We start from the raw sequence: 17,222 nt of genomic DNA on the forward strand, positions 1-17,222 counted from the left end.
TCCCCCAACTGAAAGCTGTCCTATAACGGAAGGTCCTAAACGTAGTCTCCAAGAGATTCTACTTTGGGCCCCAGAGCCAACAACTTTGCTCATCAAGTTCCTAATTTCCTTCAGGTCCATCCTGATTGCTTTCAGGTTTTATTCTGATCCCTGGTCCCACTGAGCAGACCCTGGCTCCCATACTTGCCTGTCCATTTGTCATGTCCTGTGGTTGTGAGCAAAAAGAAATCACTTCCTGATAGTCAGGCAGCGTGGAGACCAGCCCTCTCGTAAAGAACAGATTCTCACGCCATTGCTTCTTGCTGCCCCAAATTTCAAACACTCTTTCAATGCCAGACATGCAGCCTCCTCTAAGGAGCCTGGGATGGCTGGGTTTGGAAGAGAAAGTGTGACTTCATTCTTACCTGCTACGTGGGCCATACATATATAAATCCTTATTTTGGTAGGTTTTAATTCAGTCTAATTTGGAAAGCTGTTACAGGACAAATAATGGGTAAAAACATTGTCCAAGGTTCTAGGGAAGAAGATGAGATCCTTACTTTTTTTATGAGCACATGCAGTAATAAACACAGATTCACATATATGCCACTGTAAAGACCAAACACATACTCCATGGTACCACTTTCACACATACACACCAATAGGACAGAGACAGTGAAATAGGAAGATTATTCTCAAAACAATAACCACTCTGAATTCAGCCAGGTTTCTTTTTTAAAAACACTGAACCTAAATTTTTAAATATTGCCTGGTCATGCTTTTCCCAAATTCCTTGCATAGATAGATTTGTTTCAAGCCTTCCTGAATGGGTGATTATCCCAACTATTTATTCTAAAAGAACCTCAACTCCCTTCATCTGCTATGCTATTTGAGTCCACTCTTGTTCACCTGAAGAACCCCTCTGAGCTACTCTAGGGTGATTTCCCTTAGATTTCCACCACAAACATGTGATTCTGCTGGTCTTGCTCCATAATTATGCACCACTTTGTGCATTACTCTTCTGTGGTACCTGGATATGGGATTGCAGCCACTGGTATTCACGGTGTCCCTACACAATACTGTGACCTCCTTAAAAGAAGGGGCTGTTCTTGGTCATCTCTGTGGCACCTGGATATGGGGCTGTAGCTATGGTATATGTTGTGCTTGGAACATAGTAGACCTTTAACGCATTTCCATTGAATCACTGACTTGATGAGTTATTGTTTTCCACTTGACTTGCCACTTCGGTTATGCTTTCATATATTAAACAACAGAGTGGATCAAAATCTAAAATTATAAATGGTGGTGAAATGGCCCAGCCTAAGGGTCCCTAGGAGAGAAATCCTATCAGAAGGATCAGTTGCGTTTACAGATCTAAGATTTTGCTTTGCTGGATATTGTTGATTGAACATGCTGGCATATTCCAGAATACCTTTAGACTTTATTAACTGATCAATCTCCCTTCTCTTTCAAATTTTCCATAGAATTTTCTGTAAGTGCTTAGTGGGCTACTATCTATAGTCCTTTTCTCTTTCAACAGAAAATCGAAGGCCTTGGCTGTCACTGTTGCAATTCCATTGAAGTGATTGTTTTGTGAGGCGAGGATTAAGGACATTTAGTCATGTATCCTTAAACTATGTTCTCTTTTGTCATTTCAGTGTAGGAGTCAGTGTAGACATCTCTCTCTTAATAAGTTACAGATAATCTCTCTCTGCTTGCATGTTTCTGTGCCTCTAGCTTGGAGCCAAATTTTGCTCACACCGAAAAGAATGCTATCTGCTTGCTTGTTTTGCTATTAACTCTGTTTTGATACATAGCACAATTTTGTAATTCAGATTGTCACCCCTAACGCTTTGGTACCACATGTGCATTTTCTTTCTCCCTCGTCACGGCTGTGATTATCTTGTCTGTTTTTTAGTGTGTGTAATATGTTCTCTGTGGGTCTTTGCATTGAACACTATTTTTTTGGCAGGAAAAATCAGGTTTGGCTGCAGTTTAACTTTGCACGGTCTATGAATATTAGGTTTCCAAAATAAACATAAATAGTAAAATATTTTAAAGGAATAGTAAATCTACTTAAAGGAAGAACTTTTAAAGACACAGTTATTATTTGAAAGCAAATGAATTCTCCTAGCCAAGCATACTTTTCTTCTGAAGTTAAACGACAAAACCCCTATCTGGAAGCACTTTGCTAAGGTTATCTAAATTTCTTGTATCTGTGAAAATTAATAAAAATAGCATTTAAAAATTTATTTTATATTTCAGTTTGATCTTATATTGTTTTGCCCCTCCTATTAATCCAAGTTCGAATTTTACATCCCTCCAAATTGAATGGAAGAGTCAGGAAATAAGTAGAACATAGTTCTCTCTCAACCCATCAGTGACTTTCTTTTCCTTCACTGACACACAAACAAAGGATTGTTCTACAATTTGTAATGGAGGCTCAGGAAATATCCTCAGGAATAGGACAAGGATGGGCAAACATTTTCTGCAAAGGGCCTTATAGTAAATGTTTTAAACTTTGCATGCCATGTACTGTCTCTTTTACATATTTTTCTTTGTTGGTTTTTTTTAAATAATGCTTTTAAAAATATTATACGCACTCTTAGCTCATGAGGCCACAAAAAAAACAGACAGTCCCTGGGCTGGATATGAACCATGGGCTGTAGTTTGCACACCCTTGGAAGAGGGATTGCTTATTCATCATGAGTGTATGATATAGCGTTATGAGTGTGTATGAGCATGTATGTTTGTTTGTGGAGATTTAGATGGTGGCCATTGAGAGGTGGGAAAATATATATATTTTTTATGTGTATAAAACATCTCTAGTTTTTTTTTTGGTGTTCAATGTAGATTTTTCTAGTGTCCTAAAACTAGGCACTTTAAATCCTTTTCACAACAAAGCAAGGTATAATTGCATACACAAGTAACTGAGTTGAAATAAAACATTAATAACCTTTGTAATAGATTTAACCATCTAGAAATGTATCTAGATGATATACCACAAGCCAGATAAAAACATCTGCAATGTCATTTGTGTTGATTTCCTTTCAAATTTTTTCTATATATGTACACTTATCATACATACATCTATGCACATATGATACATACACCATAGAAAGCTAAATAGGCACATCCAAAATTCTGAGAATTCTTTATTGATCGTTTCACATCCATTTATTTACATGTAATACATTTTCTGATGTCATCATTGGTTCTTTGAAAACATAATTCTAACTTACTAGCAATATTGTCCTCTGCCAAAATATTATCATGTATTAGATTATATTCTACTAGGTTGTTTTCACATTTTTCACTATACCTTGTAATGCTGTAAGGAACATCTTCAGAATTGCAATATTTCTGGGTGCATTTTAGAAACCGGCAATTTGGAGCTCTCAAATGAGGGCCAAAGATTTCCCAAATACGTAACTAGAGAAAAGCATGAAACAGCCGCATTAGAGTCTCTTGGAAGTTTATGTGTGTTGAGCAGGAAAAGGGGTAAAAAGAATTTGGCTGTTTCTTACTGGGAAGTAAACAACCTTCAAGAATTTACCATGTTTGTCTCACTTGACAAGATGCCAAGCTCTTCATGGTGTTTTATCCTCTCACTTATGTCATCCATCTCCAAATTCTGTTTTCCACTCGACTTAACCTCTCACTTCTCCAGGAGCCCCTTAGGCCTATACTACACACAAAGTGTGCTGGAAAACCAGAACTTAGGCCTAAGTGCTACTTTTTAAAAGAACATTTTCTTTAGCAGTTTCTGTAGCAGTGTGGTTACCCTAGGCAACCACAATCTCAGATTACAGTGAAACAAAGGTGATCTAAAATACAAAAATTCAACTTAATGGAGAAGATATAGAGTGCTTGTTTTTATATGATCCATATCTCCTGATCTACTTTTGAGCTCTGTAGATCCTTCTCTTAACAGAAATGACCTAGTAGCAAAGGTTGGCAGTAAAGGTCTATACGAAAAATGCAAAATTTTAGGTCATACCTAGTATTTGTGATGGAAGTTCGAAAGATGAAAGGACTTCAGGTTGCTTATACATGATAACAAGTGCTAAAGAACATTAGTTTAAAGCCTGGAAGCCAAAACAGTGAGAGTATCTGACTTTGAAATAGGCATAGTGCTTTCTTTATCTATCAGAGTTAGACATTGGCAGCAAAAATAAATAAATAAAAAACAATAAGAGGGAGCATTCTCTTTAAGCAGAGACAGTTTGCTGGCTGATAATATCCAGGAATCTAAACACATGTAGACCTTGCCCTGAAAAATCAAGTGGGTTCATTTAGAGGGCATCTTCAGATGCCCCCAAATCCTCTTTGCACAAAGGCATTTGCTAGGTCCTTTGGGAGCCTAGAGGAAATGGAGGTGGTCCCTGAGCCAGACGCTAATTCTCAATAAGCCTGTCCTGAGCTTCTTACACCCATTTTCTCCACTCCATTTTATATTTTATGAAGTTCTTACATAACATAAATTTCTATCAATTGTAGGTGAGGAAACTGAGGCCCAAAGAGGTGATATGACTTCATTAGGTTCCTACACCTGAAAGGTGGATGAATTGGATTCTTAAGTCTCACACTTTTTTAAACAAACTCCAAACTGTGGCAGAATTTGAATAACTCGGGCATTCCTCATCCAAAGAATCTCCCTCGTGTGTATGTTAATCTGTTGTGTCATTCTTTCATAAGAGATATTCTTCAATTTTATTCACTTTTTTTTTTAGTTTAATCACTTTCTTTTTGAGTTTATTCACTTTTAATGATAAAAAAAAAAATCAGGACTTCTTGGACTGCCCAGAGTGGTACTTTTTATGTGCTATCTCTAATCTTTAGAAAGACTCTGCAAGGTAGAGGTCCTTTTTTCCATTTTACAGTTGAAAACGTATGGTTCGGAGCAGTTAAATAACTTGCCTGAGGTCCCACAGCTAGAAAAGATACACCTGGAACAAAAACCAAGAGCTCCAAGAGGAACTTTCCCCTTTATTTCTAGGAATAACTTCTCAAATATAAATTCCTCTAGAGCAGCAACACATTAATACCTTCTGCAGAAATCATGTAGCTGGCTGAAGATGCAAGGTTCATCATCTGTAAAGGCTTTATGGTAGATATAAAGAGAAATCTAGAAGTAGGAGCAGCAGCTGTTAATGAGCTGTTGAAGTGTTCTAACTTGGAGGAATTTGTGAATATTTGGGGGAGCTGGTGGCAGCATTGGTGATGGGATTAAGGATCACATGTGCCTTAGGCAAGTTATGTAAGTTTTTCTTATATCTTTAGAAATATATTTTTGCTAGCTGTACCTTCCAGTGTTGTCTGGGAGTATTTACACCACAGAAATAGGCGACTGGCAATAGGCAAATGCTGCAAATCAAGCCTTATTATTCCTGATTAAATTTAAATAAATAATAGAGATGGTTGTTAAACACTGACCATTATATAAAATACACATTCACGTATTAAAATCTTAGAGAGGTCTGTAGGGAAAAAAAGTATTTAAATCATCTTTCCAGTCTCTACTAAATGTGCATATATGGAATCAGCTTTTTTACCCCTTGGAACATATGTTAATGTTCTATAGAATATACTTTGTAAAATGATATGGTAACCCTCCCCCTGTCTATGTGGGACATGATTCCCAGGGGTGTGGACCTTCCTGGCAACATGGGACAGAAATCCTAGAATGAGCTGAGACTCAGCATCAAGGGATTGAGAAAACCTTCTCGACCAAAAGGGGGAAGAGTGAAAGGAGACAAAGTGTCAATGGCTGAGAGATTCCAAACAGAGTCAAGAGGTTATCCTGGAGGTTATTCTTACGCATTAAGTAGGTATCACCTTTTTATTCAAAATGTAATGGAGAGGCTGGAGGGAACTGCCTGAAAATGTAGAGCTGTGTTCCAGTAACCATGTTTCTTGATGATGATTGTATAATGATAATAGCTTTCACAATGTGACTGTGTGATTGTGAAAACCTTGTGTCTGATGCCCCTTTTATCTACCTTGTCAACAGATGAGTAGAACACATGGAATAAAAATAAATAGTAGGGGGAACAAATGTTAAAATAAATTTAGTTTGAAATGCTAGTGATCAATGAAAGCGAGGGGTAAGGGGTATGGTATGTATAATCTTTTTTTTGGTTTGTTTTTGTTTTATTTCTTTTTCTGTTGTCCTTTTATTTCTTTTTCTGAATTGATGCAAATGTTCTAAGAAATGATGAATATGCAACTAAGTGATGATACTGTGAATTACTGATTATATATGCAGAATGGAATGATCACGTGTTAATGTTTTAGTTCGTTTGTTAAATTTTTTTAAATTAGTAAATAAATAAATTTAAAAAATGATATAGTAGTGAAAATTGCATGGACTTTTTGTATTAGAAAAATCTAGGTTAAAAAGTGATAATCTTGGGCAAAGTATTTCAATCTCTTTGAGCACTAGTTCCTTCATATGAAGTGGAGAAAATATCTAACTTGCAAGATTTTTGAAAGGATTAAAATGTATAAAAAGTATGTGACAGTTTCCAACACATATTAGCCACTTAACAAATGTTGTTTTTTTTCTCTTCACTATTCCAACCTCACCAGTCTGATTTTTGGAAATGATACCAGAGAACTTCTTGTTGCCTGAGTGGGAATATCATCCAGAATCTTATTTCTCTTCATATAATTACATATACAAATTAATCATAAATAATAAAAAAAAATTCGTACCAACATTTCATTTCATTTGTAATAATACTTCAAACAATATTTATAATAAACTTAGATTTTAATTTTGATTTAAAGTTTTATGATAAATTTCAAAATAATAAATCTTGCTATAAAATTAAGAACGGGTTATTTCAGAGTTCTCGTTTTGCTTCTTTGGTTTTTGGCAAGTTCTCTTGTCTGTCTTCTCCTGATGAATTTTTTTCCTGATGAGTTTTCATGTGCCCAAGAATCATGTAAACATCTTTGAATTTTTTTTTCTTTGAAATAGTTTAGTATGTTCCCAAATTAGAAGTAAGTGCTTTGGGTCCAAAGACGCCCAGTTCAGTGTGAATTGTCTTTAAAATTTTTGGAGGACATCTTTTCCTAGTAAATGAATGTTCTCCATATACTGAATGCGTATTTCATAAGACACGGTAAAATCTTGATAGATAAAATAATTTGGTGTCTCTTACTTATTATGAAGACCAAATGATTCAGTGCAGAAGTTTCTAGGAAACGTCACTTCCCACTCCCAATTCAAAAAGTTGTTCCTTGCCGAAGTCAACCTGCCTTCTACTGAATGGTATCCAGTGAAACTAAAACCACTTTCATCAGAATAATAAAGATATTCCAAATGATGTTTCAAAACCACTATAAAAATTCCCTTGCATATGCTAATTGAAGACATGGCAGATTACACAAGGTAAAAAGTCCTTTCTTCTGGAATGGTCTTTCCTGTGAGGGTCTTAGTTGAGTGGTGCATTTTAGCTGAAATGTTCATGTGATTTTCCATGGACACCAATCTCCAGACTCTGGGGAGAATGAGTAAGCAGGGAAGTCATACATGTAAATGAAAGAACCTCTTGACACTATTAACAGAGCTCTTACAGGTGGTGAGGTCGGGATCCTGACGCCTCAAAAGTCCTATCCATCAATGACAATCTAAAGGCCTTCCTTCTCTGCTCTCCAGTTGAACATGAAATAATAATTGTTAGAAGCATAAAATGGTTAGCTCAAGCTGATGGATTACAAATAGTTTTCTTTCCTCTTATCTCCAGGAATATATTATCTTTAGGATCTCTTCAAAGTGTGTAATTTCTCTAAAGGGTAAAATAAGTACAAGCACAGCCATCAACAAAAGGCCTTCCAGGAGACCCAGGTGGACTTTATTAGATTCTGCTGATTTGGCCGCACCCAAAATTTTTACATTAAACCCACCAGTTGGAATTCCATTTAATTTAAAAGCAAAAGACTTTGCCAAGGAAGAATTATAACTGGATCATAGACATTAATAAGCTACATGACTAACAAAAACAACAACAAAGTTTACACAGTTCTTTCTTCTATGCATTTTTGCTAGTATTTACCAATATTATCATTAAAATATAGGTTTAAAATATATTTTTTCATTCCTTTCTTTTGATTATTAATGAAATTGAACGTTTTCTATATTTGTTAATTAGTTATATTCCTCCTATTTAAAATTGTATTTATATGCTTTGCACATTTTTAATCAAATTTTAGTGTCATTCTTAATAAATTTATGGAAGCACTTTATAAAATAAATTAATCCTTTTGTATATTGAGTTTATTTAAATTTGAAATTTCCTTGCATTTTGCTTGTTTTTTTACAGTACAAAGAAAAGTTTGAAATTTTTATGTGATGAGACTATCCCATTTTTCTTTCTGATATTTTTCTATCACATCTTAGTGTGTTTTCTGCCCCACACATTTCTAAACATACAGTCTCCTCTTATTTTCTCCTAGTTTTCTAAGATTTGAGCTTGTATTTAATTCTTCTGTGCATCTGGAATTTAGTTTAATCCCTTGTGTAAGCTAAGATCTAAAATGTCTTTTTATAACAGGTTACTCAGTGTCCCAATCAATATTTTTCCAGATAATCTTTTATTTCTCCATTAATTTATGGTTCACAGCAAGAGAGATGGCATAGGACAAGGAGTAGGTATTTCGAAACAGACAGGCTACTCACTGACCACGTGATCCTGAGCAAGTCCTTTTGGGCCTCTATTTGCTGACCTGTAAGGTAGGGAGAATAATATGCAACCATTGGGGTCATTGAGAATTACATGGGAGAAAGCAGGTAAGTTGCAAATAAACTTTTCAGGACATGATTAGCACCATTTGGCATGGTTTATGGTAATCACCTCTTCCTCATTGGGAAAGGCAAGTTCCTACCATTGGCTCACAGGGCCTAGGCTGTCATCTTTTCCCACTTCTCACACTTGTAAACTCTCTGACCTCATCAACCCCCTCAGCTCATCTCACGCCAGCCTCACTGACTTGCTGCCAGCCTTCTCTGACCCTGCCAGGCACAGTCCTGCCTCACCCCTGTACTTTTTGTATTCCCTCTCCCTGGATGCTTTTCCAGATATATGCCTGGCTTCCTCCTCCAGGCAATCTTTGCTCACCTGATGCCTTCTCAGTGAGGCCCTTCCTGGACACCCAATTTAAAATTCAACACCATCTTTCTCTAGCACTTTTTATTTTTCCCCACAGCTCTTGTCATCATAGTATATTTTACTTACCTGTTTATTGTCTGTCTTCCCTGACTGGGAAATGCTCCATGGGGTCAGGATTTTTCATGTTTTGTTCACCGTTGCATCCCTAGGGACAGTCTGGCACACACGGGATGCTCAACACATTTCTGTTGAATGAGGAATGATTGAATATTTTTAGGTTGTAGTGTTTGCTTCAATTGGTTAAGCAGGAATAATTAAATCAAAGAACAGAGGAAGTGAGGGAAGAGGTGGAAAGGAAGGCAGAACAACCAGCTCTTCTTCAGGGAAGGTTTCATTGGAAGCAGCTTTCTGAAGCCCCACAGGTGGAGTGTGCCATTTACTTCTCTGATACAAGTCTACGCATGCTTGCCTGTGGGCCTGCCCTTTGGGGATGGGAGCTTGTGAGAATCAAATGGCCAAACTTAAGTTGATGGAGAAAAAACAAAAGGAGAAGCACTGACCCTTCGGTGAGTAAACATTATCTCTGAATCTGCATGTTGTCTATCAGAGTGATTAGGTGACATGCATGCTCAGTTATTAACCTTAGTGACAAAGTTTTCTTCCAAGTTTGCTAAATATCATAAGGAATAAAAATATGTAGCTTAATACTCAGTAATCTTATTTACCATGGTTCTTTTTAAAAAGTTTAAAAAGCAGCCTGATTCATAAATATCAACTCTTTCCATAGACTGTGGAAAACGACACAAAGTGTTTGAAAACAGCAGGTTACGTTAATTCTTTTGAAATCAACTTCATTTTGAGACATCCTATGCATATGACTTTTAGGAAAATAATTAGATTTACTCATAGCTTCCTGTTTACACAGTCAGATGTGGCTCAAGAGATGGCTTCACACTTCATTCTAATGTTCTCCTCTTTGTGCTATTCCATTTACCTAACAGAAGTGTAGTGATCTGCTAAACTGTACGAATTGTACTACCAAAAACCTTTAAAACATATCTCATCCAACTTTGAACTCATGGACATAAGTTCCCCAAAGCTCAGCCTATATAATCTTGTTTAACATCACTTGTTCCCACTTCTCCTATTTCCAAAGATTCAGAGTAGAACTCCTTAACCACTTCCCTCATTTCCTGTCCCTTAGAAAAGCATCAATATTTCAAAAGGAGGAATGAAGTCATTCTCTAAACTGCATCTCTTTCATAAACCTTTTTAGATTTGAAGCAGAGCAGATACATCAGAGAGAGCATTTTGCTGCTGCCATCGCAACCTCCTGCTCACTGTATTTTCTGCACCCAGTCCTTAAATGGCTGAAGCAGATGTAACTTCCATCAGAATGTCCCTTTTGACCCATGTTTACTGTTGAACACCCAACTGAAATGCATTTTGGATGAGGGTGAGGCAACCAGCGATTACCTGCCCCTACATGAAGAGCAGGTTTCTCTAAATCAGAGTGACTTGCTTGGTACAACCATAGATAAGTCCAAATGAGCTGGACTGGGGGACAAATATTTGTCAAGTTTTGTAAAGCAGTCAGCTGCACAGACCCCATTTCACTTACTTAAGTGTTTCTCTATATCATTTTGATTAATGCACATTTGTTCTGTTTTCTAGAAACAGTAAAACCACCTTCAGAAGTTCTTGTTCATTGTGTTCTATATGTTTTTTTTTTTTTATAATTTAAGTCTTGTAACTACCTTCAATTGCTGATTGTTCATAACCTGAGAGGCATTTTTTTAGTGAAGATAACCAATCAATAGCACTTAATAAGTCCCAGGTTTGACTTCTATTCTCAAATCTGTGGATTTGTGTTTCTGTGAAACACAGAAAACAATGACAAAGTTTATTCTCTGCTTTCAGGGAGTCTGTACTCAAATTGTTAAGGCAGGGATGAGGAACTGGTGGAGAGAAGTGGCCTCTGTTACTATCTGCATACTGATTTGAATGGAAGGGAAGGGCTTTTGAAGGGGAGGTTTGTACAGAAAGCTTGGAGTTTGGGGTGGGAAAAGACTAGACAAGGAGAGCAGTTCTATACCTCCACTCCTGGCCCTGGAGACTAAGTGAGAACTTTCTCAAAATAGGAACTGAAGACAAAAGCAAGAAAGAGGAACTTTGAGAGATACAGAGCTTATCTTTGAGACTTTGAAGCCTCAGTGATGCAGCATAGCACATAATGGGGACAGGGAGATCAAGGGGAGAGAAATGTCTCTACTTGTTCAAGTGGGACATGAATAGCACATCTTTGGTGCCTGTAGGTTTACAGCTGGGGGAGCACTTGGAATCTATACCCTGACAGTGGATCAAGGTTCTAATAGGGCACAGGCAGCTGCAGACACCGACAAGGGCCAGTTTGGACAAAAACGAGAGGAATGTTGGTGAGCACATCTGAAAAAGGCCAAGGAAATCCCAGAAATAACCAAGAGAGATTTTGGATGGTGGGGTGAGGTCCTCATTATGTAATTAGGTACAGTGAGCCAGTGAATTTTGCCTTATTACTCAGTGTTGCCTTATTTGTACTCACATGTTGGAGATAATCTTCCTGACCTGATTTTGGAGTCTCTCCAACATAGGATTGAGACAGTTCTTTCCAGGACAAAGCTAGTAAGAGAAAGAGCAGACTGGGTGGAAAGAAAGGAGAGGCTCCCAACCTTGGTTCGTCCCGAATAACTGAAGTGAATGGTGTTATGAATTGAATTGAAATTTGAAAATAGGATCTTGCAGGATATTATTTAGGATGAAGCCAAACTGTATTAGAATGGGCACTAATCCAATATGATAGGTGTTCCTTATAAAAAGAGGACTTTTTTTTAAACTTTTTTTATTAATTAAAAAAATTAACAAACAAAACATTTAGAAATCATTCCATTCTACATATATAATCAGTAATTCTTAATATCATCACATAGTTGCATAGTCATCATTTCTTAGTACATTTGCATCAATTTAGAAAAAGAAATAAAAAGACAACAGAAAAAGAAATAAAATGATAATAGAGAAAAAAACTATACGTACCATACCCCTTACCCCTCTCGTTCATTTACCACTATTTCAAACTGAATTTATTTTAACATTTGTTCCCCCTATTATTTATTTTTATTCCATATGTTCTACTCTTCTGTTGATATAGTAGCTAAAAGGAGCATCAGACATAAGGTTTTCACATTCACAGAGTCTCATTGTGAAAGCTATATCATTGTTCAATCATCATCAAGAAACATGGCTACTGGAACACAGCACTACATTTTCAGGCAATTCCCTCCAGCCTCTCCACTACATCTTGAACAACAAGGTGATATCTACTTAATGCGTAAGAATAACCTCCAGGATAACCTCTCGACTCTGTTTGGAATCTCTCAGCCATTCACACTTTGTCTCGTTTTACTTTTCCCCCTTTTGGTTGAGAAGGTTCTTTCAGTCTCTTGATGTTAATTCTCAGCTCATTCTAGGGTTTTTCTCAGTCCTTTGATGCTGAGTCTCAGCTCATTCCAGGATCTTTGTCCCACGTTGCCAGGAAGGTCCACACCCCTGGGAGTCATGTCCCACGCAGAGAGGGGTAGGGTGGTGAGACTGCTTGCTGTGTTGGCTGGAGAGAGAGGCCACATCTGAGCAACAAAAGAGGCTCTCTTGGGGGTGACTCTTAGGCCTAAATTTTAAGTAGACTTGACCTATCAAAAAGAGGACATTTGACTACAGTTACACAGAAAGAGAAGAGAGCCATGTGATGGAGGCAGAGAGCTGAGATAGGCTACAAGCCAAAGAACACCCTGGATTGCCGGCCACCACTAGTAACCCACAGACTGAGGGAGCAGGCCTTGTTAATGCCTTGAAGTTAGACTTCTAGCCTCCAGAACTGTGGGACAATGAATGTATGTTGTTTTAAACCATCCAGTTTGCGGGACTTTATTATGGCAGCCCTAGCAAACTTAGACAAGTGTGAACATAATTTTCCATTTCTCTTTTTACCTGCGTTAGATTTCAGTTACCGAAATGACCTAAGGGGGTTATAAAGCTTCTGGACTGATCAGAATAGAAGCAGAAGGAAACATCATCATGGAGGTCAGGGGACATTAACCAGGTAAAATAGTGCTCCCATATGAAGAACTATGTTTACTTGGAGGGGAACTCTCCAAGTAACCATGCACCCCTTGTTGATTATCATTACTCTCTCCTCTGGCCAATAAAGGCAAAGGTCACCTGGTGGATTGCAGTGTGAACGGGGTAGATAATAAAGTTGAGACTTAGTCAATATATGCCAAACTTAATTATTAACACCTGCATTATAAGAGTCTATTTCCTCTAATCAAGTGATCACCAAGTAAAGAAAGATATACACCTGTTTAAATAAGTTCTGCAACCTCTACCTTTATTTTTCTCTTTTATCATTGGGCATTTGATCTAAATCATATTCACGTTAATATAATAATCAGAAACCTGCAAAAATATGGGTAGCTAGCCCTCTTCTATTTATTGTGACTCCAACAGGATAGAAAATGCCTGGAATTGTCTTTTGTTGCCGTGTTACTTGCTTTTGGAAAATTTATCATAAGAAAATTAAAGCCAACCTGCCAAATAAAACCTTTTCAGGTTTGTTATTCCTTACTTTCCTCCATTATTTACATCCCTTACCTCCCGAAATAATTGTGTTTTTTAGGGATAGCTCCTGAGCTTTTGGGATTAAAAAAAATCATTTGCTAAATTGGTTTATTTATTCTTCTTAGAAATATGATTTGAAATAAAATATATCAAATAGACCGGACCTGAGAAGAAATATTTTATATTTGAACCTGAGTGCCTGTTCAAAATGAAATTATTTACATGTTCTGAATATTAAGAATTGTGAAGGGTTGAAAATTTTACTTTACTTTCAAGTTAACAAGGTAGCTTGCCTTAGTTCCATGGATGCTGGCAGAAGATGTGAGGCACCTGCATCAGAGAAAAGAACCTTGTGATTCACAGAAATAGCAGTAGCCAGTTCCCACAAAGCAATGCTAAGAGAGCCAGTTGACACCTGTACATGTAAAGGGCTGCATTAAGAGAGGGGAGCCCTGAGCTTAAAGAACCCAGATCTTTTATGATGAACAGAAAGAATGCCTGCCTTTTGCTCCAGAGAGAGACACACTCTATCTTCAAAGGCTATTCACTATACAGACATCCTTGAGAGGACAGTCCAAAACAAAGGCTGTCAATGTGCAAAACATGAGAGATCCATTGAAAATTGTCTTTCAGCCATATGCATATTTTAAAAAGTGATATTCATGTCATGTCAAATTATATCAACTATATGCAATAGATTCCCCAAAGTGACATTATGGTATGGATTTTACTTTAAAAGATATAATCTTAATTCACATAATGTTAGAATTCACTTCCCATTTAAAATTTTTTATAAATGAAAACATAGATTGATATGATAATATAAAGAAGATCAAATGGAGAAGGCCTTTGCAAAATACATTCAGTTACAAAATTTGAAATAGAAATAGATAAAATTGTCTTTTAGGGTAAATGAATGATCAAAAGGAAGCACTTGAACTAAGGCATTGGGCAACCTGGTACATAGCCATGAGGTGCAAAGTTGTCCATATGATGGCAAAAGCTATTTCAGGAATGTGGGGTGAAAAGAGAAAGGATTGGTACAATGCAGATCTTTCCAGTAGTGGATTAATACCAACTGACAAGTATTTTACATACATATATATATATATATGTGACCATATATATATATATATGTGTGTGTGTGTGTGTGTGTGTGTGTGTGTGTGTGTGTGTGTGTATAGGAATGGGAATACTGGATACCCAAAGTGCGTGCTTTTTTATCTTTCATCATTTTCTTCCTCATTATACTTTCCGCATCCCAAGCCAGGAAAAATAGCCCTATAAACCTTCGGCAAACAGGATTTATTCAGATATCAAAGCTTCAGTATGTAATACTTCCAGCTTTCCAGAATTTATTATAACTTTAAAGACTAACCTTTTGAGAGTGAACTGAATTGAATCTCTTCCATTCACTTATTGAAATAAATATGAATCCCTTTTGCTTATGGCATATTTAGATGTTTAGATAATATGTCTTTATCCATGATTTTCCATGATGATCTTATTTACCTGTGTAAATATTCTTAGTTTTTACACAATACAACCTAAATGTGTTAGAAAGCTGTCCATTATAATTTTCCCTACTTACCAAAAATAAATAAACAAACAAATAAAATGACATTCTGGCATCATGAGAGTTAATAAATGGGATATCTCATCCTCTCCTTCCCCCAGAGCATAAAAGCCAGGTCCAAACCCTCCCTTCACCACTTAGTAGTAATGTCACTGGGGACAAGCCACTTCACGTGCTTGTGCTTCAATCCCCCCAACTCTAAAGAGGGGATAATAATTGTTTCTACCCCCCAGGGTTACTGCAAAGTTTATAGGAGTTACTATATGTAAGATCTTTATAATAGTTCCTGGCACAGAGAAAGCACTTTATAAGTGTTCGCTATTATCCCCAAAATAGCATTTTTTTTTTCTTCTTTACTGTCCCAGATCATTGTGAAGCTTAGTCTTCGGCAAACATAAAAATATTTACATCAACACTAATTCTGTGAGCATGGTTTTGAGAACATGGTAAGCATTCAGCATTTATTGAATGAATGAATGTATCAAATGAATATTGTGGTAGATTGAATCATGTCCTCCAAGTCAGACATATTCTTACTCTTACTCCACATCTTGTGGGTGTGAACCCATTGTAAATCTTGAACATGGTAATTTAAATGAATGTGTGGTCCAACTGAAAAATGTTGTGTATTTATCTGGATTACTGGAGGCCTATTTATCAAACAACAATGACAACAACAATGGAAGCCAGTGTGAAAGAAAGCCATGGGGAGGAGCCAGAAGCCAGAAGCTAACAGAACCCAGAAAAGAAAGGAGAGGAAGTCACCATGTGCCACAAGGCAGGGATACAAGCCAAGGAACTTCACAGATTGTCAGCAGCCAGACAGACAGAATGTTACAGACGTTGGGGTGAAAGCATCGCCTTGTTGACGCCTCAATTTTGGATTTCTCCAAGCCTCAAATGCATGAGCCAAGAAATTTCCATTTAAACCAAGTCGTTCTATGGTATTTGTCATAGTAGCCTCGCCGAAACTGAGACAAATACATGCCTGAATAATGTTCACAGTCTCAACTTTTTATTCTCATTTTGCTACAGATCCACTAATTGGACTGAAAATTAAGTGAAAATGCTAGAGAATAATCCAGAGGAGTCCACCTCTATTACTCTCTTACTCTGTTTAGCTATCTGGGTGGCCTTCTGGGTAGAAAAAGATAGATCTGTGCTCTAAGCTACAATGTCTAATGAAGGTGGACAGTAAAATATGCCCAGTCACATCATGTCCTTTGAGCTCATGAATAAAGAAAATTAAAAGCTTATACAATTCAAGTACTCTATGAGATATTTAAAACTCATAGAGTCGTGATCTTTATTCCATGGCTTGATCCACAGATTTTACCCTCCGTCAGCTGCAGGTGAAACATATTTGTAGTGTCATTTGGTTAGAGAGTTCTTGAGTAGAAAGGACTGTCTCTGGGGGTTCATTTTATTTTTAATTCCACTTAATTGCTCAAGATGTTCTATTTCAATGCCTGATTGAGTACAGGCTGAGGTAACCTGACAGATATTTTCTGACTTGTCTTGGCAATTTCCTGACTTTCTATCAAAGGCTTAGTTATGAAGAAGAGCCAAGTGTAACCCGGTCCCACTTAGAGTGGACTCAGTGTTGGAAATTGAGGTAGTACTAGCTCGTAGGCATCATAGAGTGTATGAAATAGACAACTAAGTGGAGCCTCAATGGCATTAAAAATGGCAGAAAACTTTTCCAAAACTACAACAGTGCTGCTTTTATTAGAATATGAACCCATTTTCATCTTAAGAACATCAACCTATAGGAAAAAGCTAGCACCTGATATTGAACAGACTTGGAGAAGAGAGGACATCATACATGTCATTTAGGTTTATTTTGATAGCTCCAGAGAGCCTCCACCGCAAAGTAGTAGGAGGAGAAAAATTTAAAG

At 37.0% G+C, this 17,222-nt stretch overlaps 1 protein-coding gene across 1 annotated transcript in view; it reads left to right on the forward strand.

Annotated features, from left to right (window-relative positions):
- LOC143669150 (uncharacterized) overlaps positions 1 to 13,403 on the forward strand; it is an 87,350-nt gene extending 73,947 nt beyond the window's left edge. The window contains exon 4 of the mRNA XM_077143739.1: positions 13,128 to 13,403. Within this exon, the coding sequence (XP_076999854.1) occupies positions 13,128 to 13,146 (19 nt within the window). The 3' untranslated portion in view covers positions 13,147 to 13,403. The remainder of the gene's footprint in view (positions 1 to 13,127) is intronic.
- Positions 13,404 to 17,222: the final 3,819 nt, after the last annotated feature.

This window comes from Tamandua tetradactyla, chromosome 25 (assembly GCF_023851605.1).
Source record: "Tamandua tetradactyla isolate mTamTet1 chromosome 25, mTamTet1.pri, whole genome shotgun sequence".
NCBI lineage: Eukaryota > Metazoa > Chordata > Mammalia > Pilosa > Myrmecophagidae > Tamandua > Tamandua tetradactyla.